Below are 24,161 nucleotides of genomic sequence, written 5' to 3'. Positions count from 1 at the left end.
ATGTGCCTGCGCAGCTCCGTGGATCCCAACAACCTGTGCTCAAGAGTTTCTTCCCGCTTCCGCCATCGCCCAAGCTTCCTGCTCGGGCACCCAAACCACCTTGACTCCTGGCTACCAGTCACAAAACATAAGAAGGCTTCTGGGTGCTGCTGGATGCCGCCTCAGTGTGGACGGGCTGGGGCTCCCATGGAGGCTCCACGGGGACTGTGGAAGGAGGGGGTAGTGGGAGCTGGCGAGGCCCCTCCGGTCACAGCCTTAAAGTCCCGAGCCACCTTTTACTCCAGGCAAGAGACATCTTCCAAGCTCCGCAGGATGAGCAAGGTGGAGGTGCTTCCACTCCGCCTGCCCCAAGAGAGCAAGACGAAGACCCCAGACTATGACCCAGCCCGGGCCCCAGCCCGGGCCCAGACCCGCCCCCCAGTTCAGCCCCCTGCGCATGCTCCTGCCAAGGCCCAGACCCCCTCCCCAGCCCTCACCCCTGAGCACAGCCCTGCCCAGGTCCATGGCCCTGAGCATACCTCAGCCCATACCCCAGCCCAGGCCCAAGCCCAGGCCCCCTCAAATGCCTCAGCCCAGTCCCTGGGCCACACTTCTGTCTGCACCCTGACCCATGCTCATCTGACCTATACCCATGCCAACACTCTGGTCCCTCCCCCACCTTCGGCCCCAGTCCCTCCCCCAACTTCTGCCCCTGCTACTACTCCTGCCCTAGCCCCTACACCAGCCCCTGTCCCGATCTCTGCCACAACCTCTGTCCCAGAGCTGGTCATGGCCCTGACGACCACTCCAGTCCCTTCCACCACCCCTACCCCCATCCTAGCTTCTATTCCCTCTACCTTGTCTGCCTTCAGCCAAGGCCTCTCCTCCGGCCAGGTGGTCTACGATGCCCACAGGGTAAAGCAGAACGTGGTCCATGTGTGTCCCCCTCAGAACTCTGGGTACTCCAGAAAGGACTTGGGTACCGTCTCCAGGCCCCAAGAGGGGCATGGTCTGGTGAGCTCTGGTACAGCTGAGCAAACACTGAAGCAATGTAGTGGGGACAGTGCCAAGCCCTCCACAGGATCCATACTGGGTTACCTGGAGTTGGGGAATATGGAATGGAAGACCTCAAATGATGCCAAAGACAAATTTGTGCAGTCCAAGACCTTCCCTTACTGCAGCTTTCATCCTTGCAGTTCTGAGAAGAGAAACACGGACCCCCAGGCTCCAGTCTACCCCAAATTCCTGGTGTACTCCAAGGATGCTGCACCTTCTCAACCTTGCTTCCATTCTCCAACCAGTGCCCAGAGCTCACCATGCGCCATGCCTCCACCATGCACTCTTTCTCTGCCTCTTGTTTCTCCCAGATCCTTTGTCTTTCATCAACACAGCAACCACCAGAAGCCCTCCGCCTTAATACAACCCCCCACCTTTCCCCCAACCTCCAAGTCTCCTCCGTCTGTCCTCTCTTCCCAGGGCCCCATCCCTCCCCAGTTAGCCACGACGTCCCAAACCCCAAACCAGCCCCAACCCCCTGAACTTCGTGAGACTCTAGACCTCAACCAAGGCTCTGTCCTCCAAAGGACCCCAGGCCCTGCAAACGAGAGTAGACTTTGCAGAAACCCAGGCCTTACCCCAAATCCAGGCCTCCACAAGAACCCTCTAGGAACTGACTCTGTCCAAGCTTTGGGCCCACATCAGACCCGAAAGTTATTTAGATCTGAGGCAGTTCCTCGAAAGGAGGATGCAGGGCAGCACATACCATGGACTTCTGTCCCACCCAGTCAGAACTCCTGCTCTCCCAAGGCTCAGTTGACCTACAATGACCTGCAAACCTTCTCAGAGGTACCTGTGCTGATTGAGCTGCAATCATCCTCCCGGCGAGCAGGCAGCCAAGACTGGGTGTACCACCCCATGGATACAGTTCCTCCAGCCTGCCAGAGCTATCGCCAGATGTCTACGCCTCCCAAGACCAGCTGGAAGCCCTACTGTCCTGGGTCAGGCACCCGGCTAGGGCATGTGGTCTTTGACGCCCGCCAGAGACAGTTCAGAGCGGGCAGGGACAAATGCGAAGCTCTGTCTCCCAGGCGCCTTCACCGAGAGACATCCAACAACTCACCGGAGACCATCAAGGGGTGGGGATATCAGGGGACAGATATGCATGAGGAATAAAGAGACAAGAGAAGTGTTCTGTGGTTGTGTGAGGACATCCACCCCAGCCCCATCCCACAGGGCCTGATGAGGACCTAAACTATCCCTGCTTTCCCTCCATCGCTGTCTAGCTAAATCCGTTATCCCCAAGGCCCTAGAGCTGCATTGTCAATTACAGTAGCCACTAGCCAAATATGCCTATTAGAATATAAATTAGTTAAACTTAAGGAAAAGTAATTCTGTTAAAATTTAAGTGAAAAAGTTAAAAATTCTCTTCCTCAGGGAACAGAATTTCCCTGGCGTCCAATTCTGTTCCCTGGTGGTCCAGTTGTTGGGACTTGGCGCTTTCACTGCTGTGGCCGGGGTTCAATCCCTGGTCGGGGAACTCAGTCCCTGCAAGCTTCATGGCTTGGCCAAAAAAAGAAAAAAATTCTGTTCCTCAGTGTCATGATCTTCTAAGTGCTCAGTAGTCACATGGAGCTAGCGGATACTGTATTGGACAGCACAGATTTAGAACGTTTCCATCATCATGGAAAATGCTATTGGAGAGCAGTGCTTTAGAGTTTAGAGCAATTTTCCTTTCCCTGTCACCCACCCCCAGCATCTTAAAGCTCCCCCAGAGCCCAGAGAACTCAGTTCTTTTTAGGGTGGCTCAGAAGCCACCCTCTGGGGAGGAGGTAAGATGTAGGCATGGACACCCAACGCCTGATTTCCCCAGACTGTGAGAAAGAGCCCAGGCTTCAGTTTTCCTGATCTGGTCTCTTGGGTCACGACCAGAGGTATGCAAACTTGCCTCCCCCGTTCTGGGCTGTGTTTGGGGCTCGTGGTTACTGAGGGAGAAGACCTCTCTTGGTCAGTGACTAGGAAACCTTGTGTTTGAGGCTCCCCAAATTGAGCCTTGGATTCTGACGGTCCCCTCCTTCATAGGCCTCTAATTTTCTCCAGGTGTCTCCACTTAATTTTCTTGCCCATGGACTTAGGCCTAGTTCACTGTGGAGACAGACCCCTGGGAAAAAGGAATGTAAGAATTCCTGGTCCAGCATTCATTGGTCTAATCTGTGAGCGTGTCTCTGGTGTCCTATCTTTCTGTCCTATTATTCTGGCTCCTAGTTTCAGCCTGGACTTAAGCTGTGTCCATGATAGCACTGGCCGCTGAAAGCAATTTCCTTCCCCTCATAATTTTTCATTGCCCTGCCCTAGCCCAGCTGGAGTTTCCTCTGGACTTGATTTTCAGTCCTGATAACTCTTCTGTATACACACATAAGCTGCGAGATTGCAAAGTATTTTCCCTGCCACCACTTGTGTGTCTGAGGTGGGCAACACTAATATGTCCCTTCCCTGAGTCAGATGTCCATCCCTGGGTCACTACAGGCACACTATCGGTGTGTTCTTGTCTAACATTACCACCACCGATTCCAAGGAGATACGTCCCAGCGGGAGAGCCCATTTCCAACACCTCTCTGGCTCAGCTCTGCCCTTGGACAAGTCATGTGCAACCTTTCTAGGCTTGCAGTCTCACCTCTAAAATGAAGTTATAATTGCATGCAAGAACCCTTCTAGATTTAAATGACCAGGGCTCCTCTACTCCCAAGTGAGATGTAGAGTCCCCTATTTCTCCGCATGCCCTAGTGTATGTCCCTCATTATTGTTTGCTATTCAGATCCATCCTATTAGGCCTCTATTCTAACCCCAAGGAGTGTTTGTGCGGTTGACCTGGCCTTGTAAAGACACAGAATAGTTTATCTGCATAGGAACTACAGCTTCCGTCAGGCACTATTTGAACGGAACCGGAAAGGATGTGGGGGCGTGGCCCCAACGCCCTGGTAGTTTTGAAGACAAACTACAACTCCCAGGATAGCCGCGAGAACTCTGCAGCGGGAAAGGATGGTCTGAACTCTGACTGGAGGCCGGGCCGGTCCGGAACCACCCCGACAGCCTCCAGAAAGGGGCGTGGTTATAATTTAGGGGCGTGGCCTTGCAGGCAGCAGGAAGAAGTTACCTGTTGAATCTTCCTATCCATTCTCTTCCCAGCCTTTGTAGCTACCCCTAAGAGGGAAGCCGTAAACCATTAGCCTCTTCTGAAAAAGAGGTAAGGGGACGTAGACAAGGGGCAGCGAAGGAGGCTACTGCATTCCTTAGGAGGGGCCAAACAGCTACTTTCTACCTGCTGAGTCAGGTGAACCGTTCCATGGGGGCGGGGAGCAGCATATGAGAAAAGGGCAAGGACGGAGGAGGTGTTTATTTGTTCCCTTTCAAGACTAAATTTAGGGCCCTTCGTCTGCAGACCCATTGGCGGACTGTGCCTTGGGAACCCTCTTGGCCTCTGGAAGAGAAAAGAACTGGGGCCAGTTTTCCTCAGCAAAAGGAACGGCCCGTCTGGGCTTCCTCCCGTCTGTGTATTTCCTAGCCCCAAAACGACAGAGCCATATGGCTTCCGCGGTCTGGGGAAGTGCTCCCTGGTGGGGCCCACCGCCCCCAGCCCCAGCCCGGCCGCTCACGGACATCGACTTCTGCTCTGGGGCGCAGCTGCAAGAACTAACCCAGCTGATCCAGGAGCTGGGTGTGCAGGAGAGCTGGAGTGAAGGTCCCAAGCCAGGACCATATCTCCTCCAGGCCAAGGACTTTGTTTTCTCTTTGCTTGGTAAGTAACCCTCCCAGCCTTCGGGAACTTGCAGCTCTCAGCTCCGCCTCACCCCGCCCCGGCTCTGGATCACGCCTTTACGATCCCTTCTCTTTCCTTAGGTCTCGTTCACCGCCGGGACCTTCGCTTTCCTCCTCAGGCAGAGCTCTTGCTGCTTCGTGGCGGGATTCGCGAGGGCTCCCTGGATCTGGGGCCTGCGCCTCTAGGTCCCTACGCTCGGGGACCTCACTACGACGCCAGCTTCACCCTCCTGGTGCCCGTGCTTTCGCTAGATGGCACTGGGCAGGAGCTGCAACCGGACGTGGGATCCTGTTACGCATGGCTCTTCCTCCCAGAGCAAGTACGCGGAACCTCGGTCCGGGAGGCATGGCAGGATTGCCTAGGACCCCCAGTCCCAGGAGGACGTGATTCGATCCACCCAGCCCAAAGCAAAGAAACTCCCAAGGATCCGCAAATCTCCGTGGACCAGCTGCACGGTGACGTCACTGAGGCTGAGGCACACGAGTCTTTGGAAAAATCACCTAGTAATGTTTCAGTGCCAGAATTGCCTCAACAAGACGTAACCGATGTTGACTTTCCCTCACCACTGAAAAAAACGAATGGTGACGTCACCAAAGCAGCCGACGTTAGCCCAGTGCCACAGCCGTCGGAGGCTCGGGAGGCATGGCCCACATTGTGCCCCGCCCAGGTGGCTGCCTGGTTCTTTGCTTCGCTGGCTGCGGTCGCTGAGTCCCTGTTTCCGGTCCCGGGTGCCCCGCGCTTGGTCCACGCAGCCCGCCACGCGGGGGTCACCACCATCCTCCTGGCTACGCCTGAGCCCCCGCGCCGCCTCCTGCTTTTCGACTTGATCCCCGTGGTGTCCGTGGCCGGCTGGCCCCAGCAGGCTCGGAGCCACTCTTGGGCCGGCCCGCTGGCCTCGGAGTCGTCTTCCTTCTACCTGGTGCCCGGCGGCGGCGGCACAGAGCGGCCGGGCGCCTCCAGATGGCAGCTCTGCTTCGCCCGCCAAGAGCTGGCGCTCAAGACGCGCATACCCGTTCCCCTGCTGCAAGCGCACGCGGCGGCCCAGGCGCTGCTGCGCCCGCTGGTGACCGGGACTAGGGTCGCGGCGCCCTATCTCCTGCGGACGTTGCTCTACTGGGCGTGCGAGCGGCTGCCCGCGCTCTATCTGGCGCGACCCGAGAATGCGGGCGCCTGCTGCCTCGGGCTGCTGGATGAGCTGGGCCGGGTGGTCGAGGCCGGGACGCTGCCCCACTATTTTCTGAGTGGCCAAAAGCTCGGTGCGGGGGACGGCGCCGCTTCGCTGCTCCGGGCGTTGGCCCTGCTTCGCAGGGACCCTGCCCGCGCCCTGCGCGTCGCTGTGGAAGAGGCCAAGGCTGCACGCAAGGGGGGCGGCTTAGCCGGCGTGGGAGGCGGGGCCCATTAAAGACGCTGTTCCTACTAACCTGGAATGTGCTTCTGTTGGCCAGCGGGATGTGGAGGGGACTGCTCTCCCCTCACCTGGGAGACAGGCTGAGCGCCTTGGGCCCGAAGAACCCGTTCTAGAAGGCCTCCTCGCCGGTTCCTCCGCTTCCTCCCACCCTCCTCCCGCCGCATCCCTGGCACAGGTCGTTCCCTTCTGGCCTCTCCACTTTCCAAATCTGTGGCCAGCACCCCTCCTGCTCCCGTGCAGCCTCTGGCATCCATCTCCCGCCAGTTCTTATGGTCTTTTCTCTTAGGAGTCAATAGGGATGGGGGTAACATATTTGCTGAAAAAACGTGTAAAGGAGAAAGGTATGGAGACCAGGGACTGACCAATTTGTCTCACACAAAAGCAGAGATATTAAGGAGGCCGGATTTCACCCCAGGCTAGACCTCACCACCACCGCTATCTCTTCAGTTATTCCCCCCACCTTCCTCATCCAGTTCTGTCCTCCATCCCGGGCAGTAGGGTCCCTTTCTCCATTCTCGGGGCATCTGCCATTCCATCTATCTAAGCCCAACCTCTCCCCCAATCCAGAGTTCCATTCAGTGGAGTCGCCTCCTTGTCCCTCCTCCTCTGAACCCCGAGACATGCGAGACATGCGGCCTTGTCTCGGCTCCACCTGTCTCTAAGACCGTCCCCACTCCCTGCCTCCAAGGAACCCCAGGGTTCCGCCCGCCCAGCTTCACCCCCCCCCCACCTCTTTCCCGGAGTCTCCGCCCCCTGCCCCGCCCCCGGGCCGGCTCTCGGAGGAGGGGAGAGCTGCTGTCGCCGCCGCCGCCTCAGCTGCCCACAGCCGCTACCGCTGCTGCCGCTGCCGCCGCTCCGCTTGGTCCAGCCGCCAGGCCCAGTGCTCACTTCGCCAGACCAGGGCGCTCTGCGGAGACACCCTCACTCCTTCCTGGGGTCCGGGACGCCTAGCCGGGCGTGGGGGGAAGCTCCGCTTGCGGGGTACAGGGAGGGAGGAGCCTGGAACCAGAGCCAGCGCCAGCCGTCCCCGGATCGACAAGATAGGACAGGTTGAGGGGCGTCGGGGAAGGAAGAGGGGGTGCTATAGGCAGTCCTGGGGAGGACAAGGAAGCCCTGTCGCAGAAAGCTCTGATGCGCTCTGACTTATAGCGGGGCTGTTCACATCTGGGGACCCGTGACAACGTGGGTGCACTCCTCTCTCGGGGGGCTGGTTGGATTGGAGGGCGTGGGATCTAAACAGCACCAGCTGTCCCCGAGGAAATTAGGGGCTGCCAGAAAAAAACAAAAAAGCCAAAAACCTATGCTCCTTATTCCGAGGTGACAGAGGGCCCTCCAGACAACCACCTGGTGTAACCACTAGGAAGGGCGGATTTGGAGGTGACTTCAAAAGGAGTGGAGGGTAACAAGGTGAGGAAAGGGGCTCAGCAGCTGGAACCCTGTGCCACTAGAGATGGGGGTGACTTGGTAAAAACCGGTATCGTCCAGAGACAGGGTCTGGGAACCTCTTCTTGCTGATTGGCGACAGTCTGGATATTTCAAGGCATAGTTTTTTGGGGATTTCAGTGAAAAAAAGTGGGGGATTCTTCACTTAGAGGGTGGCAAAGGAAAAGACACCAAGGTTGGGTTCTTCCTAGACACTGGCAGCACCCCAGCAGGGGTGGGGTGAGCTAATATCCCCAAAGCTAAGGACCCACACCCTTAAAATTACAAGAGTGGCTTTGGCAGGAGTGCAGGGCCCGCAAATAGGGTGGAAAGGTGCCTGGGGATATTGGAACCACATCCTGGAAAATTTGAGGGTCTTGGCTTTGGGATAGTGTTAGTGGGGGACAGGGACACTGGAGATCAGAGAAGGGGGAGTTTTCTGTGGGGGGCAAAGGTCGGGGGTGGGGTCAACTGAGAGGTACATAGGCTGCTGGGTCTGGCGAAGCTAGCACGAGGCCCAAGGGTGGGAGCTGGTGCCTGGGGTGGGGGTCGTCTAGGGCTTATCCTCAGGTCCCGTGGGTGAGGCGGCGAGTCGGACCGGAGAGGCAAGACCATGTCCTGGTGAGCTAGCGGGCTTCTCTGGGGGGGCCCAGCGCGCTCCGGGAGCCTGCCGGTTTTGGGGTGTCTCCTCCCGGGGCGCCATGGCGGCACCGGCCAGCAGCCTGATCCGGCAGAAGCGGGAGGTCCGCGAGCCCGGGGGCAGCCGGCCCGTGTCAGCGCAGCGGCGCGTGTGTCCCCGCGGCACCAAGTCCCTTTGCCAGAAGCAGCTCCTCATCCTGCTGTCCAAGGTGCGACTGTGCGGGGGGCGGCCCGCGCGGCCGGACCGCTGCCCGGGTGAGTGGCTGGGGCGGGGTCTCCGGGCCGGGGGTCTCTCTGCCTGGGAGGTTGAGGCCAGGGACTCGGAAGAGCGGGGCCCGACTGACGGCGGCTCCCCGAAAGTGAAAGGGGGTGCGCCTGGACCACAAACTCTCGGCCAGACGATGCCTCAGTTTCCCTTCTCTCTCGCCCATAACCCCGAGTCTCCTTGCTTTCGAGGGCAAGGGGAAGGCTTGAGGGGCTAAGCCTGGTGCCCCGAAGCCTGGCAGCTCCCGCTCGCCCCCCCTCCCAACACACGAGTCCCCACCCCCACCGTCCTCTGCCTACGTGCGGTCTCTCGCGATTCTTTCAATGCCGAGCGGAGGGGCCTGGGGGTTCCGGACGCCTGGGTCACCCCGAGGGTTTCTGCGGCTCCGGCAGCCCCGTCCCCGCCCCGCTTCTCCCGCTCCTCCGAGCCTTGGCTCCGTTCCTCCTCGCCGAGCTTGCCTGGCTCGGTACCAATCTCCCCAGCTCTCCCCGGGGTGTCCTTGCAGCTACCTCGCCAGTCCGCCCCTCTGTGCGCCCTCCTCCCGTGACCTGCACTTCAAGAAGGGAGCTGGGCACTCCCCCATGACCGCCTACGCGACTCCGAAATCGGGTCCCACTGGCTCAGGGGACCCTCTGCCGCGAGCAACTCAGACACACTACACGGCTGGATACCCGCACGGAGACTGGGGGTCGTACCATCTACGAGGGGGTACCGGGAACTCGGCCGCAAGCGCCGGGGGAGGAGAGTTGTGAGGGTTAGCGTGTGGTCCCCGTCCAGGTGCGACAGGCGGGAAGTCCCTCTGGCCTCGCTCCCGCCCGCTCCCAGCTCCCCTAGGGGGAGACCCCCCCCCCGCCCCCCGCTGGCGTCCTCCTCCCCCCGCCGCCGGCCCTCCGCAGTGGTACGGTCCGCAGCCCACCCTTTGAGTGGGACCCAGCCCCCACGTGAGTCAGCCTGCCTCACCAGCTCCCTGGCCCCCTCCCCCATCTCCTTGGTTTGCTACCGAATATCCCCCATCCCAGGCGGGTTACCTGGCTGAAGGGGAGAGGCTGAGCCTCAGGGAGGGTTGGGCCCCCGCGAGCCAGCAGACTGACAGACAGACAGACAGACAGATGGGTCAGTGTCAGACAGGCCGGCGCTGGGCCAAGGCGAGGCCCGCGAGAAGCGAGCGGCAGCCGCAGCAGCAGGTGCTGAGTCAGCGTCAGGCCCAGTCCCACCCCCACTCCTGAGGGGGCGCCCCTACCCTGGGGTCACCTTACTGCCCCCCACATTCGCAAACACACTGCCGCTTCAGCAGCTCTGCCTGTCTCCCTTTGTTCTCTGCCTTTCCATGTATCTCTCCCCTTCCTCTACCTTCTTCTCCCTTCCCCCCATTCTGGTTGAGCTGTAGAGTAGGAATTAAGCCTTTAAATAAATTTCAATCAATTAAACTGAAAGCTGGTTAGAGGAAGCAGAAGGGACCCACACCCCAGCTTCCTCTGGAGTCAAAGAGAGGTGGGAGAGACCTTGCTTAGAGGGTCAGGGAGCTGGGGCCCTGGGACCCTCTTCCTTCCCTCCATCCTCCTTTCTTTCTCTCCTCTGATCCCGCCAAGTGTAGCAATGTTTCTGGGAACAGAGATGTCATGTTCCAAGATGAATGTCTCTTTCTCCAGAGTCTCAGCTCAAAGGCATCGTCACCAAACTGTTCTGCTGCCAGGGTTTCTACCTCCAGGCGAATCCCGACGGGAGTATCCAGGGCACCCCAGAGGGCACCAGCTCTTTCAGTGAGAGGGGAAGCCAGCTGCTGGGTGGGAAGGGGGAGAGCAGGCATAGGAGATGACAATCCTATTGTGGCTTCAGGTTCTGTTGTTTTCAGTCTGGCTCTTTGACCCCGCAAAGGAAGAAGTAGAACTGGGACCAGAATTGAGGGGGGGCTCAGATGGGGATTGGAGGCTTGGGGTACTGATACCTCTTCTCTCCACCCCCAGCCCACTTCAACCTGATCCCTGTGGGGCTCCGTGTAGTCACCATCCAGAGTGCCAAGCTGGGTCACTACATGGCCATGAACGCTGAGGGGCTGCTCTACAGCTCGGTGAGACAAGGGGGCAGAGTGGCCTGGAGTCAGGGGACTCCCCTAGCTATAGCCTTCCCAATTGCAGATATTTTGCAGCTCAGGGCTTCCTCTCCCTCCAGCTCCTGCCGACACCCTGTCCTCACTGCCCGCTCCCAAGCACCTCCTCTAGGGTCCCTCCAATCCCTTCTCCTCCAATAGCCTCCTAAACACCCCCAGGCTCTTTGAATGTCCAACTCTTTCAACCTTTTAGACCCCCTGTGTCTTCTCCAACCTCCTCTAGACCTCATTATTACTCACTTCCCCAGAGTCATTCAGGATACTGGGGAAGGATTCAGGAACTCCTCCAAGCAGAAATTCCCTCCAGGTCCCCTGGATGGTGAGAGGTTGGGAGTAGAGCAGAGAGAAGTTATCTTCTCATTCCAGGCCCCCAGAAGTCTAGTCCCTGGCCCTCGGGGGCCACCAGACTCTTCCTCACCCTCCCTTTCTCCCAGTGCCTGCGTGGGCTCAGAAGTTGGCTCTCCCAGTCTCAAACGTGTGGATTATATCCTGCCTTGTTCTTCCCAGGGCTCCCTTCTGTTCAGTGATGTGTCTTTTTGTCTTTCTGTCTGTGTGTGCCTTTCTGGGTCTTTGTCTCCTCAGCCACATTTCACAGCTGAGTGTCGCTTTAAGGAGTGCGTCTCTGAGAATTACTATGTCCTGTACGCCTCTGCTCTCTATCGCCAGCGTCGTTCTGGCCGGTCCTGGTACCTGGGCCTGGACAAGGAGGGCCGAGTCATGAAGGGAAATCGAGTCAAGAAGACCAAGGCAGCCGCCCACTTTGTGCCCAAGCTCCTGGAGGGTGAGTATGGACCCCCAGGGAAGAGGTGGACCACATGGGACGGTATTGACCTTGACATGGACATTTAGTGACACACAGCTAAGGGGCTATAAGTGTTTTAAGAGGACACATGCTATGACAGGTCAAGCCAGGAAGGCTCTGGCCTTTGGAGGTTTGGGAAGCTCTCCTTCTGTGGGTTCCCAGAGGAGGATTGTAGGGGAAGGGAGCCCTTTCAGAGCTCTCTTGGTGCCTAACTCTCCTTCCTGCTCCTCTCTCTCCCCTTCACAGTGGCTGTGTACCGGGAGCCTTCTCTCCACAGTGTCCCTGAGACCTCCCCTTCCAGGCCCCCTGCCCCCTGCCATGCAGTCCCCGGACTGGAGGCTCCCTGCCCTCGCCACCACCACAGCCTGTCTCCCAGCCCTGCTTCTGGCCCTGCTCTCACCCCTGCTGCCACGCTCATGCCCTGAGCAGCCAGGTCCCACCAGGTGCTCTACCCAGAGGGAGCCTAGGGGCCGGCCGTGACTTCCGGGGCTGCTGAGACCCTCAGATCCTTGGGCCCGGGAAAGGGCTCAGAGAGGGGGATGTCTGAAAATGGTCCTGGCTGATCACTTCTTTCCTTCCACACTCACACCCTCCAAAGCCTTTTCCCGAGATGGCGCGGGGGGTTCCAAAACTGACAAAACCAGAGCATAAATCTTCCGCACCCCGGGCTCAGCCAGTTCCTGGAGCCCTTTGCCCTTTTCATGGCCACCAAGCCATAGATTTATAGGTCCACTGGAGCTCAGGATTAGTTTCCTTCTTTCCCTACTCCACCTTTTGCCTTGTTCCAGACAGGTTCTGGAACACCAGGCACCCCAGCCGGGGCCATTTCTGCACTCAGGGTCTGTGCTGGAACACAGGCATGCTGCCAGGCTCTGTTCTGGATCCATCAGGCTTCTGTCCTTCACCCAGATGGACCCCTGGTTTCCAAGTGGAGAGAGGCTGGATTTGGGCCCTGTCCAGCTGTTGGTCTTGGCCTGAATTGAGCCAGTCTCAGATCACCACAGGTTTAACTTTCTTACCCCAGAGACACCCAATTCTAGAGCGTGATGTTCTAGACACGTACGGAGCCATACTTCCTTCTGAATCTCAGCTCTAGGACATAGACCACGACTCTCAGCCCTTCCCTCTAGGATGGAACTAGAGCCTATATAGCCATGTTATTGCTCTAGAGTAAGAGTTCTAGACCCACGCTCCCACCTTCTCTAGTGATACCTGTTAAGCAGGAGCTCTGGAAAGGACCCAGCTATGATTCACAAAGAACTAAGTTCTGGCTGGATCAAGAACCACTTCTTGTTTTCCCTAGACAATTTTCCAAAAATCTTATTCTTCCTATAGAATGCTAACCTTATTTTTTACATGCAGTTTCTAGCTCCTGCAACTCAGCTGGGGTCCTGCCAGGGAACAGAGGCTGAGGAAGGGCAGAGGAATTTTGGAAGGAATCCCTGGCTCATAGAAGGGCAGCTAGGATGGGGAAGGGGCCAGAACTATGGCATGACTGGACCTGTGCCTGGGTTGGGGGGACATGAACACTTAGCTACCTCAGCAGGAATTCCTTCCAGGTCCCCTTTAAAGCTGAGGTCTTTAGGGTAATGGGTCTAGAATAAAAAAGACAAATGGGACATAGCTTTGACCCCCCCAAATGAGGAGACCCCAATTCAGCAATAAGTCCCACCCTTCTCCCCTACGGGTCAGGCCAAGGAGGGTGATGGCCTCTTGGTCTCTAGACCTCATACACCCCTCCAGCTTCTAACTGAACAGAACTTGCTTTACCTCAGCTGGATGTCAGGTACCCAAAAAAGGCTCTGCTCCCAGGGGACCGGTCTCCACTCCATGCTTTCTCAATTAAAGACTATTTATACAATTGAAGTGTTGTCTGCCATCTGTGGGTAGCAGGCTTTGGCAGTTGCTCGGGGAGGGATCAAGTCCCAGGGGCGGGGCGGGGCGGGGCGGGTGGGCTGGGCTGCCCCCCAATAACAGGTGCACATTCCTGGGCGCCTCGTCACTTCCCCTGCGCTGGCTGTCCTGGCGGCTCACCCAAGCGGACTCACTGAGCGACGCGGGCGGGCTATGACACCAGGGGCGCTACTGCTGCTGCTGCTGCTGCTGCTGCTGCTGGGGGCGTTGGGGGCGCCGTTCGCCCCGGGTAAGTCTGGGCCTCAAAGGGGTAAGGTAAACATGAGATCTAGAAACAGTCATGCCCGGATCCCCAAGTAGCATCCTCCGTAAGGCCTAGAGCTGAGACATGGAATCCCAAATACTAGCTGGGTGACTGTGGGCAAGTCACCCCACCTGTGTTCTTTAGTGTCCTTGTCTGCAAAATGTGAAAAAATACCTACTTTCCGGAGCTACTGTGAATGAGGATGAATGGAGATGATCCAGGCACAGTGCCTGGTATCTGCTCTGAGCTCCTCCCTCAGTATTTTCCCAGGCCTCTGAGGCTTGCTGCGTAGGGAGGTGTTGTCTCTGCGTGTGAGTCAGTGGATACTGAGTCCTGGTCCCTTCCCCCCATTATCTTCTCTTAGCCGTCTACTGCGAGGCCTAACCATTTACCGGTAGAAATTCATCACCCTCTCCCTGACCCATCTTAAAATACAAATGCCCCCAAGAGAAGTAACACTTTGAGCCAGTAGGCAAGAGCTGGAGGTCTTGGGGCTCACCCCGAGTCTGGATGGGCTGGAATGGGTGAGTTGGGGTGAAGGGTAGAGCAGGTAATCACTGCACACTTCAGTTAAAGAAGGAGGTATCTTTCGAGCCGTGGGGTTTCTCCAACGGAGGCTGGAACACCCAGATAACAACAACGAGGAAGCCTCGGAAGTCCAGCCTTGACCCCTGCGGGGAGTGCGGTCTAGATACCCGGCCATAGGGGCAGAGCTGGCGGGTGGGGGGGCGGGGCGGGGCGGGTGGGCGGGGACATGCCTGCTCTGCCAGCTGATTGGCTGGCAGGTGCGCGCTGGCGGGGCCCGAAATTAGGGGCTACCAGGCCGTGAGGACCGCTAGTCCCACCACTCTCTCGGCCCCGCGGCAGCCGGAATCGGGCTTCTGCTTCCCAGCCCGCGGCGCCCCCACCACCTCGCTCCCCACCACTCCCCCGGCTTTCCGGGATCCGAATTTGGAGGCCCCTTAAAGGGTCCCCGTTGCTCTTCGCCCGGTCCTGCAGAACGGAAGTGGGGATCCTGGACTTCGGTCCCAGACGGTGGAGATCGGGATGGCTTCCGTGCTGATCCGAGAAGCCAAGAAGGGAGACTGTGGAAATATCCTGAGGCTGATTCGGGTGAGGGCTGCAGGCCGGAAACCGGGGTCCCAGAGGGGGTCAGAGCGGCGCTGCTGGAGTGGGGGCGGGAAGGAGGAGGTGGGAGCAGAGGGAGGAGCGCGCCCAGGGCTCCTCCTGCCTTAATCTAGCCTCTGTCCGCACGCTGTAGGAACTCGCTGAGTACGAGAAACTCTCAGACCAGGTGAAGATCAGTGAAGAAGGTACGGGCCCAACACCTGAGTCCTGACGGAGGCTGGGGTGGAAGTGACGGATGGGTTCCCCAGGCAGTAACTCCAGACTGGGCACACACCCAGGCCTTCTGTCTCTATCTCTTTGTCACAACTCCGATCTCTGCAGCCCTGAGAGCAGATGGCTTTGGAGAGAATCCTTTCTATCACTGTTTGGTAGCAGAGATTCTTCCTGCCCCCGGGGAGCCACAGGGTAAGAGCACTCCTAGCTCAGAGGCGCCCTCTCCAGTCAGCCTCAAAGGTCTCTCCCCCAGGTGCCCAGCGGCCTGACCCTTCTTTTTTTCTCTCTCAGGGCCCTGTGTGGTGGGCTATGGGCTATACTACTTCATCTACAGCACATGGAAGGGACGAAACATTTATCTGGAAGACATCTACGTGAAGCCAGAGTATCGGGGTACTGGGCAGAGGCCAGGCTGGGAGAAAAGCAACCCATAGACTGGACCACCATCCCTTGCCTCTTAATCCTAACCTATGGTCTTTTCTGATCCCCTTCAACTCAGACAATCCCTCTTTTTGTCTTTTTCTCCCCACATCAGGTCAGGGCATTGGCTCCAAAATAATCAAAAAAGTGGCTGAGGTGAGGAGAGGGATGGAGCTACAAGCTGGGCCCTGGCAAAGCAAAGCTGTATGGGAGGCACCTGGGTTGAATGGAGGGCGAGAAAGTCTTTTCCTTTTTGACCCAGGAAAGTGAGTGGTGTCTTCTCCCACAGGTGGCCCTGGATAAGGGCTGCTCCCAGTTCCGCCTGGCAGTCCTAGACTGGAACAAGGGGGCTACGGACTTGTATAAGGCCCTAGGAGCCCAAGATCTGACGGAAGCTGAAGGTTGGCACTGCTTTCGCTTTGAAGGAGAGGCGATGAGGGAGTTGGCAGGAAAGTGACGCCATCCCTTGGGGATCTCCATTTCAGCTTCTTCATCCCCACCAGCTCAAGCAGTCCTCAGAGACTGTCTCCACTGACCAAGGCCTCCCGGAAGGAAGGGAAGGAGGGTTGGAGGTGAATATTCCCAGATGGAAAGAACAGAGGTGAGGAAGAGGCAAGCCTTCCCACCTCCTTGTTAAGGGTAAAAAATAAATGAGAATTCCTATGTGTTGATGTGGTGTTGGGTGGAGGAATTGAGGATGTGACAAGCTTCAGCTATTACGACCCTTCCTCAGTGTTTTCTGGTCAGTGGATATTGCTCCTGGGGATAAAAGTGGGCCTAAGATGACTTTCACCCACAATGGACCAGAGTATTGGCTCTGGCCTCTAGCATATATATCAGGCTTGTTGGTCAGGTTTGGGACCCAGACAAAGGCCTCCAGTGTCTGGACTGGGCTGTGTGGAATCCGAGACTGAGGCAGGCCCACCGACTCAACAGATGGAACAGGCTGCCACCTGGTGGCGGCATTTTAGGGACACTGGGAAGGACCACTGGCCCCAACTTTTAAAAAATCCGCTCAGCTAGCGAGTGCTTTTTCTTTTTCAAAAGTCACAAAGCCTTTTTTTTCAGTTCAGCAGAACCAGAACAAACCTTTAGGACCCATGGAGACAAGAAGGGAAACAGGTTCATTTCCTACTTTCATAATATTTTATTATACAAGTAATGCAGGTTTGTTGTAGAGAAGTTTGAAGGGACATATAAAAATAAAATCCATAGCCTTACTTACATCTCTACTCTTAACCCTTTGGTACTGATTCCTTAGATTTTTTTCAATGTACATATATACATATAATTAGTTAATTATGTGGGGATTTATGGGATCAACTCTTTTGCCACCTGTTTTTTCATTTAACAATAAATCAGAAACATCTTCCTAAGTTATTAAACACATCCTCACTTCCAGTGGTAACATATTACTCCTTTTGTGGAGGAACCATTGGTTAAATGGTCATAATTTAGACACTGAAAGTGGACCAGCAGGTAACATAAATGTGTAAATTGTAAAACACAGGATCAATGGAGCCTAGAGAGTTGAAGATCCATCTTAAAATTCAAAAAAAAAAAAATACAATTCAGCCAAACAACACTTCAAAGGCCCAAATTCTTCCAGAGTGGTGCCAGTTTTGGGCCCTTAAAATGAGTTTACAACAGATGGGCCTTTAGGACAAACTTGATTGAGAAATAATGAAGCTTGTCTGCCCCTTCCACAGATGGGAGCAAGAAGAATCCAGTTTCATGCCCTTGGCTCATCTAATCTGGCAGGGATGAATATCTTTTAAACATGAACAAGTTATCTTTTGATGGCACTTTTTAAACTTAACTCAGAATGAATTATTTCTGGAAGGACACACAAACAAGCAGAGAGTGGTTGCTTCCAGGGAGAGGAACTGGGTGTCCAGGTAACGCGAGGAAGGGGACTTTTCCCCATGCCACTTTGGATCTTCTGAATTTTGTGCCTCGCCCATGTAGTACTTCAGAAAAATGAATAAATAAAACTTTAAATACTAATGCAGAAGAAAAGATTATGAACTAGGAAACAATATTTCCAAAATGTATCTTGCCCCCGTCCTGTTTTGTCTTTGCTTTTCAGAGTTTACACTTGTTTTTTTGTTATTCGCTCACCCTGACCCAGATCTTACCAGTTTTCATAGGGTGTCTTTGCACCCCGGCATCAATCCATTCTGCAGCCACCCCATGGTCTCCCACCCACTCATCACTTCATTAACCTCCTGTAGGGTGATTCTATTAAGTGCTGGGGCTGACTAGTATGGAGTGAAAATCACCTGGGTTCTGTCCATTCCAGGGAGAACAGAGGGGAGGGCATTTAGGGGGAGGGATTTTTAAAGAAAGAATAGAGATAACTTAAAATATCTCTCAAATCTGTCCACATCCCTAACCCCACTTCCACTATCACCTCTCTTTGAAAATTGCTATAACCTCCTAACTGATCTCCCAGCCTCCTTCTGTAAGTACCCCCCTTCCATGGGGTTATTTTTTTTTAATCATAGATATACAGTATAGTATTTAAAGTGTCAAATATCTCTACAAGACCTATATAAGAAAACAGTAGTCTCCCAATTCCCCAGCTCTTCAGAGTCAATCACTTTCAATTGAGTTTTTTAATTGTATTGTTATGGGGGGGTTTTGTATTCACCTTCATATTTCAAATTCAAAATGGCATACAGATATTGCTACTTTTTTTTTTTTTTTTTTGGCCACATTGGGTCTTCGTTGCTGCACACGGGCTTTCTCTAGTTGCGGCGAGTGGGAGCTACTCTTCGTTGCGGTGCGCAGGCTTCTCATCGCAGTGGCTTCTCTTGTTGCGGAGCACGGGCTCTAGGCGCGTGGGCTTCAGTAGTTGTGGCGCACGGGCTTAGTTGCTCCGAGGACGTGGGATCTTCCCGGACCAGGGTTCGAACCCGTGTCCCCTAGCATTGGCAGGCGGATTCTTAACCACTGCGCCACCAGGGAAGTCCAGTTATTGCTACTTCTTGATGTTTCTGTTTCGAGCACTAGTATTGACCTCCCATTGCTAACCCTCTTTTCCAACCCCTCTTTCACCCCATCCCTACTTCCCATCCTCCCATCCCTCCAATATTATATCATAACTCTGGATGGATCTGTGTTTCATGTTTACATGTTATGATTATGCAAATGCTCTTCACAGTTGAGCCATGTGGATTGTTATAGGTGTTTTTCTTTCTTGCATCATTTTTGTTTTCCCTGAAATTAATACTTGCCTTGTCTCCTTTATTCATTTGCTTAGTTTTCTGTGTACTCTAAATTATCCCCCAATTCTCCCCTAGTTATGTTAATCTCTTCTTAAGAATATACAAACACGTAAGGAATTTGATCTATTTCATTTTGAAGAACTTTCTCACGGAGCCCTTAGACCTGCTCCAGCACACAGTCTGATCTTTAGGCTGCACTGTTGGAGTCCCCTTTCACATCCATCTTAGGGACCTTTGCCCCTCTCTTGACAGCCTGTTTCCCAGAACCCATGTACTCACCTTTCTCGGTTTATTTTGATGGAGCTTCTTGAGAAAGGATGCCTGGGAGGTAAATTTGTTGGAATCTTACAAGTCTGAAAATGTCTGGTCTGCTCTTGTGCTTAATTGACAGTGTGGATGGGTATCAAATATTAGATTGGAAATAATTTACCCTAAGAATTTTGAAGGCATTTCTCCATTGTCTTCAAGCTTCAGAAACTGAAAGTTTGCTGTATTGCTGTTCAGAAACCTGAAATTTTTCTTATTCTGAATCCTATGTATGAAGCTTATTTTTATTTTCCTTCCCTCTTTCCCCAACCACAGCTTTTAGGAGCGTCTCTTTATCCTAGAATTCTGAAATCTTCCATGGAAATGTCTTAGTGTTTTCTCAGTGGGTCTTTGCAATCTGGAAACTCACGTTCTTCAGTTATGGAAACATTTAAAATTTTTATTATTATTTTTTGGGTGATTTTCTCCCTCCATTATCTCTGTGATCTTTCTGGAACTTTTGTTGTTATTCAGATGTTGAATCCCATGGACTAATCCCATAATTTAAAAAAAAGATTTTTTTTCTTTCCTTTTTTCCCCATCTTCATTTTCTGGCTCTACTTTCTGGGAGATTTCTTTAATTTCTATTTTCCAACCCTTCTACTGAAATTTTTTAAATTCCCTAATTGATTTTATTTATTTATTTTTCTTCCAGTTTTAATGAGATATAATTGACATAGCAGCACTGTATAAGTTTGTGTGCAGCATAATCATTTGATTTACATACATCATGAAGTGATTATCACAATAAGTTTAGTGAACATCTATCATCTCATATAGCTACAAAATTAAAGAAATAAAAATTTTTTTGTGATGAGAACTTAACTTTCATATATATAACGTACAGCAATGTTAATTATATTTACCATGTTGTACATTACATACCTCCTTCTACTGAATTTTTATTTTTGCTCTCATGTTTTTAATTTCTAAGAGCTCTCTTATTCTCTGCATTTTAAAAACATTCTGTTTTTGTTTCATGGATATATGTCCTTTTCTCATCTGAGAATATTCATCATAGGTTTTTTAAAAAATGTTTTTCTCCTTGTGTAGTCTGTATTTCTTCTAAACTTTCTTTCTTTGTTTTGGCCTCCATCTTTCATTTTAAAGGCTTTCCTCAAATGTCTGGTAATCCTCAGTTGTCTGCTCATATTTAAGATCGGGACACTAAGGTACTGATTGGAAACTGTGAGTGTGTCTGTATGGGATGTAGGGAGGCAGGTGGACCGTGAACTTTACTATAGGGTGAGCCATGAGGCCATTTCCTTGAGGAACCCCTGATGTCAGTACCATTAGGTCTTTTTCCTTGTCTGGTTAGATTTCCCAGAGAAGATGCTTCCAAACTCCTGCCTGGAGGGTGTAAGCCTGGTTGTAGGTAATCTCAGAGCTGGGTGAAGAGGGAGTCTGGGGCAAGTCTCAACATTCAATCTGTAACTTTCATTTTCAGGATCTATCTAGCCATCCATCTATCAATCTATCCATCTTTCTATCTTCCTCTCTCAATGTCTCTGTGTATTTAGAAGTCCTAAGGCAGGACTATCCTGGCGGTCCAGTGGTTAAGACTCCATGCTTCCACTGCACAGTGCATGGGTTCGATCCCTGGTCCAGGAACTAAGATCCCACATGCCATGCGGTGCGGCCAAAAAAAAGAAAAAGAAGTCCTAAGGCAAGCTGGGGCATTCTGTTGACACATTCTGTATAGTCCAGCTAGAGTAATTTCACCTACAGGCAATTTCACCTAAAGGCAAATTGGCTGAAAATCCAGTCACAGCTCCCACTGCTGTCAGCACAAAGTCCAAACTTCTGGCTAATCCCTCCAGGCTCTGGCCCAAATCCCCATTATCTGAAATATTATTCCAGCCTTTTTTCCCCAGCAAGTCAGTTCTGACCATGTTAGACTCTTTCCAGTACCTCAAATGCACTGTAGTCTCCCTTCTGGGCCTTCTGTACATGCCATTTCCCCATCTGAAATGCTGTTCCCCCTTTTCCCACTCTCATCCTTGGCCTGAATGAACAATGACTAAAGCAGATGAAAAAGAGCAAAAGTCAAATCTGAGAGGACTGTTGCTGCCAGAGGCTTGGAAATTGATGATGGTGCCATTTCCAAGACAAAATTCAGCCACTCCTGTTGCTTAAGGGTCCAAACCCAAACATTTTAGTCTGACAGCCAGCACTCCTGATAATCTGTCCCACTTAATTTCTCTAATTCTCCCTCCCTACTCCTTATCAGAATCACTGCTGATAGTCTAGTCCCTTTTATTATTTCTGCTACCCTCTTTACTGATGTTCCTTCTCAGGCACTCTTGAAGGCACCTCTTCTTTTGCCAGCCCTTTATTTATTTATTTGTTTCTTTGTTTAATTTTTGGACACGCTGCACGGCATGTGGGATCTTAGTTCCCCAACCAGGGATCCAACCGGTACCCTGCAGTGGAAGCATGGAGTTCTAACCACTGGACCACCAGGGAATTCCCTGCCAGCCCTTTAAATACTGTTGTAGTTGAGAGTTTTATCATGGACCCAATCCATTTCTAAGTCACTTTTCTTTAGACATCTAATTTTCTCTTATAGCTTTAACTATGTCTAATACGCTGATAATTCTCACATTCACCTCTCTAGCCCAGATGTCTCCTGGGCCACACACTTGTGTGTCCATTGACCTACAGGACATTGGTTCCTTCAGTTAATATTTGCCGTGCCAGGAACTGTGCTAAGTACTGAGTATACAATGCTGGGGACAAACAGACCTGGAACCCAGTCTCTGATCTCATAGGGCTTACTCATAGTGTGATGGCAGAAGACAGACGCTGGATAAATGATTAAAATTACAACCATGATGTGTGCCACAAAGGAGTATGGGATGCTTTGGCAGTGTAAGGCAGGGGACCTAAACCAGTGTGGGCATAATGGAAGGCTAATGAAATTATATTTAAATTGGGATCTGAAAGAGAAGTTTGTTGAAGACAAGGGAACATGACCACCTGGATGGTGGACCCTCAAACTCAAAGAGCACAATCAAACTCATTGAACTCATCAACTTCTCCTCCAAAACTTTTTCTCGTATGTTCTCTCTTCCATGACTGGCATCACCATGCACTCAGCAATCCAAGGTAGAAATTTGTGTTCCTCCCACTTCTTCACTGACTCCACCCCATCCTTATCACCAATTCTTGTTGATTCTATTGCAAATTTAACAGGCTCAAATCAACCTGTACCTCTGTTGCCCACAGCCCTAATCCGAGGTGGTCCTTAGCATCTTCCTCACCTGCAACAGCTCCTCACAGCTCTCACTGCCTTCTGGGATGCCCTTTCTCTTTAATCTATTCCCCACAGTTGTAAAACATAAATCTTATTACATTATACTACTGCTTTAAATCTTTCAGTGGCTCTCCAGTATGGATAAAGTGAAGACCATTTTCCTTAACCTGATTTACAAGTCCTTCACAGTCTAGCTTCCCTACTTCAAGCCAAACGCTATTTGAACTAGTTGTGGTTCCCCAAAGGACATGTTCTTTCTGCTCCTCTGCACCATTGTAGTTCTTGTTCTCTCAAGAATACTCTTACTGCACTTTTCCTCTAGCAAATGCCTATTTATCCCTCAAATCTCAATTTGCATCACCTCCCCTGCAGTAGTCTTTCCCTATCACTCTGAAGAACAACTGACCATTGTTCGTCTCCTTGGGATTCCCTCAAAACTTAGTCCTTATCTTTATCCCATGTTCAAATGAACTCCATGCACTTACTTGTTTAAATGTGTTTGTCTGCTCCTTCCCCAATATATTATAAAGTCCTTGTTTTGGGGACCACATCTTGTCTTTGTATCCTTACGACCTACCACAGTGGATGGAACACAGTGAGGGCTAAATAAATATTTGCTAAATGATTACTGCACAACACATGATCCTAATTTCTTGGCTATTTTATTCACTTCTATCGAAATTTCTTACTTATCTTAGTTTACGAATCCTAAGTTTCCCCTTCACTATCCTTTCTCTGTAACAATTTTTCCTCTTTTGGATTTTCTCCGCATTTAGATATCAAATCTTGTGCTAAGTTGCATTTGCCTTTCGGTACTGCCTTGAAATCTTTCTTTAACCTTTCTTTGTATGCATGACCAGAATCTTCTCAAGGCAAGAACGTGACTCTTAAACCGCATTGTGCAGAGATACAGAGGCTCTAGAGAGTCCAGTCCGCCTTGTGGACTGTAAAGCCCAGCGCGTGCGCACCAGGCCCTTTTTTTTTTTTTTTTTTTTTTTTTTGCCTTTCGACAACTCCTTTTTTTTTTTTTTTCCTTCGGAGCGTGCGCACCAAGAAAGACAAAGGTGGGGAAAGTGACCAAGCAATCATTCAGGCGCATGCCCATCCCTAACTTGTACAAGCCTGCTGGAGCGCACCGTGGCGAAGTGGGTGTGGTCTGACCAGGAGCATCAGAAGTCCAATCCGATTGAGTGAGCGCTGTCCCTCCCTCCCCATGATTGGTTAGCTCCCAGTGTTGTGGGGCGGTAAAAGGAAGAGACAGGGGCCGTGGAGAGGTGGGGTGGCGAGGAAAGAGAACCAGTCTGGTTCTGCGCAAGCGCAAGTAAGCGACCAGGAGGGGGCGTGAGAGAGTGAAGAGGAGTGTGGAAGCCCTGATGCGCTGGCCAGCGCGAGCTGGGTCGCCAGCCTTAACGCCTGCGCCTTGGCCCTCGGGGCCCGCGCGCGGCGGGCGGGTGCCCGGTGCGCCTGCGCAGTAGGCGGCGGCGGCAGGGGGAGGTGGAGGCCGTGGAGCGGCGGCGGCAGCAGCGGGTCCCGGGACTGAGGCAGCAGCGGGGGCAGCGGCGGGCGGAAGCTGAGGTGACGAAGGCAGCGGCGGCGGCGGTGGCCGTTTCCCTCACGGTGGCGGAGACCAAGGCGGCGGCGGCGGACGGGGAGCGGCCCGGCCCCGGCCCCCTGCTCGTTGGCTGTGGCAGGGCCGCCGTGGGGCCGGCCCGGCTCCCGCCCCCCGCGGCTCCCCCTCCGGCTCCTCCTCCGGGGAGACGCCGGGGACCTGGCCCGGCCCGTACTCAGAGCGCTGCTGCAGCCGCCGCCGGGGGAGTCGGAGGCGGTGGCGGCGCCATGGGCGGCCTGGCCTCTGGGGGGGATGTGGAGCCGGGACTGCCGGTCGAGGTGCGCGGCTCCAACGGGGCCTTCTACAAGGTGAGGCGGCGCGCTGGCCGGGGACGCGGTCTTCAGCCCCCTCCCTCCAGCCAGAGTAGGGAAGAGTGGGGCGGGATCGACATTCTGGAGCTAAGCCC

At 53.4% G+C, this 24,161-nt stretch overlaps 4 protein-coding genes and 1 pseudogene across 11 annotated transcripts; all 5 read left to right on the top strand.

The window, feature by feature from the left end:
- On the top strand, positions 1 to 2,352 carry LOC309649976 (uncharacterized protein SPEM3 pseudogene; annotated as a pseudogene). Its single transcript has one exon. The product of its transcript is annotated as an uncharacterized protein SPEM3 pseudogene (transcript).
- Positions 2,353 to 4,016: 1,664 nt separating this feature from the next.
- On the top strand, positions 4,017 to 6,212 carry LOC309650464 (transmembrane protein 102-like). The gene is made up of 2 exons (XM_082441809.1): positions 4,017 to 4,771; positions 4,873 to 6,212. Exons 1-2 carry the CDS (start codon positions 4,558 to 4,560, stop codon positions 6,192 to 6,194), a joined length of 1,536 nt encoding a protein of 511 aa, XP_082297935.1. The 5' UTR covers positions 4,017 to 4,557; the 3' UTR covers positions 6,195 to 6,212.
- Positions 6,213 to 8,079: 1,867 nt separating this feature from the next.
- On the top strand, positions 8,080 to 9,133 carry LOC309650386 (fibroblast growth factor 11-like). Its single transcript, XM_082441663.1, has 2 exons — positions 8,080 to 8,516; positions 9,032 to 9,133. Exons 1-2 carry the CDS (start codon positions 8,324 to 8,326, stop codon positions 9,109 to 9,111), a joined length of 273 nt encoding a protein of 90 aa, XP_082297789.1. The 5' UTR covers positions 8,080 to 8,323; the 3' UTR covers positions 9,112 to 9,133.
- Positions 9,134 to 9,374: 241 nt separating this feature from the next.
- Positions 9,375 to 13,049, top strand: LOC309650385 (fibroblast growth factor 11-like). Its single transcript, XM_082441662.1, has 4 exons — positions 9,375 to 10,286; positions 10,491 to 10,594; positions 11,216 to 11,414; positions 11,682 to 13,049. Exons 1-4 carry the CDS (start codon positions 10,160 to 10,162, stop codon positions 11,858 to 11,860), a joined length of 609 nt encoding a protein of 202 aa, XP_082297788.1. The 5' UTR covers positions 9,375 to 10,159; the 3' UTR covers positions 11,861 to 13,049.
- Positions 13,050 to 13,225: 176 nt separating this feature from the next.
- Positions 13,226 to 16,021, top strand: LOC309650384 (thialysine N-epsilon-acetyltransferase-like). 7 transcript variants are annotated; one of them, XM_082441656.1, is made up of 8 exons: positions 13,226 to 13,578; positions 14,593 to 14,744; positions 14,855 to 14,906; positions 15,043 to 15,126; positions 15,226 to 15,327; positions 15,470 to 15,510; positions 15,644 to 15,755; positions 15,840 to 16,021. In XM_082441656.1, the coding sequence occupies exons 1-8, from the start codon at positions 13,503 to 13,505 to the stop codon at positions 15,887 to 15,889; spliced, it is 669 nt and encodes a 222-aa protein (XP_082297782.1). In that variant the 5' UTR covers positions 13,226 to 13,502; the 3' UTR covers positions 15,890 to 16,021. The 7 variants fall into 7 exon arrangements, with proteins under 7 accessions (XP_082297782.1, XP_082297786.1, XP_082297783.1 ...); XM_082441655.1 differs by having other exon boundaries at positions 13,233 to 13,578; positions 15,644 to 16,021; XM_082441659.1 differs by having other exon boundaries at positions 13,240 to 13,578; positions 14,593 to 14,706; positions 15,644 to 16,021.
- Positions 16,022 to 24,161: the final 8,140 nt, after the last annotated feature.

This window comes from Balaenoptera physalus (assembly GCF_965194825.1).
Source record: "Balaenoptera physalus genome assembly, chromosome: 20".
Taxonomy (NCBI): Eukaryota; Metazoa; Chordata; class Mammalia; order Artiodactyla; family Balaenopteridae; genus Balaenoptera; species Balaenoptera physalus.
Note: the sequence above shows the minus strand (reverse complement) of the source record. Positions and strands in the feature narration are given on the sequence as shown.

Coding starts and splice junctions, on each gene's coding strand:
- LOC309650384 (XM_082441655.1), top strand. CDS start 13,503: ATGACACCAGGGGCGCTACTGCTGCTGCTGCTGCTGCTGCTGCTGCTG. Junction 15,328..15,469: donor CGTGAAGCCAGAGTATCGGG/GTACTGGGCAGA, acceptor TCCCCACATCAG/GTCAGGGCATTGGCTCCAAA. Junction 15,511..15,643: donor TAATCAAAAAAGTGGCTGAG/GTGAGGAGAGGG, acceptor CTTCTCCCACAG/GTGGCCCTGGATAAGGGCTG.
- LOC309650386 (XM_082441663.1), top strand. CDS start 8,324: ATGGCGGCACCGGCCAGCAGCCTGATCCGGCAGAAGCGGGAGGTCCGC. Junction 8,517..9,031: donor GCGGCCGGACCGCTGCCCGG/GTGAGTGGCTGG, acceptor GTGTCCTTGCAG/CTACCTCGCCAGTCCGCCCC.
- LOC309650385 (XM_082441662.1), top strand. CDS start 10,160: ATGTCTCTTTCTCCAGAGTCTCAGCTCAAAGGCATCGTCACCAAACTG. Junction 10,595..11,215: donor AGGGGCTGCTCTACAGCTCG/GTGAGACAAGGG, acceptor TTGTCTCCTCAG/CCACATTTCACAGCTGAGTG. Junction 11,415..11,681: donor TGTGCCCAAGCTCCTGGAGG/GTGAGTATGGAC, acceptor TCCCCTTCACAG/TGGCTGTGTACCGGGAGCCT.
- LOC309650464 (XM_082441809.1), top strand. CDS start 4,558: ATGGCTTCCGCGGTCTGGGGAAGTGCTCCCTGGTGGGGCCCACCGCCC. Junction 4,772..4,872: donor CTTTGTTTTCTCTTTGCTTG/GTAAGTAACCCT, acceptor CTCTTTCCTTAG/GTCTCGTTCACCGCCGGGAC.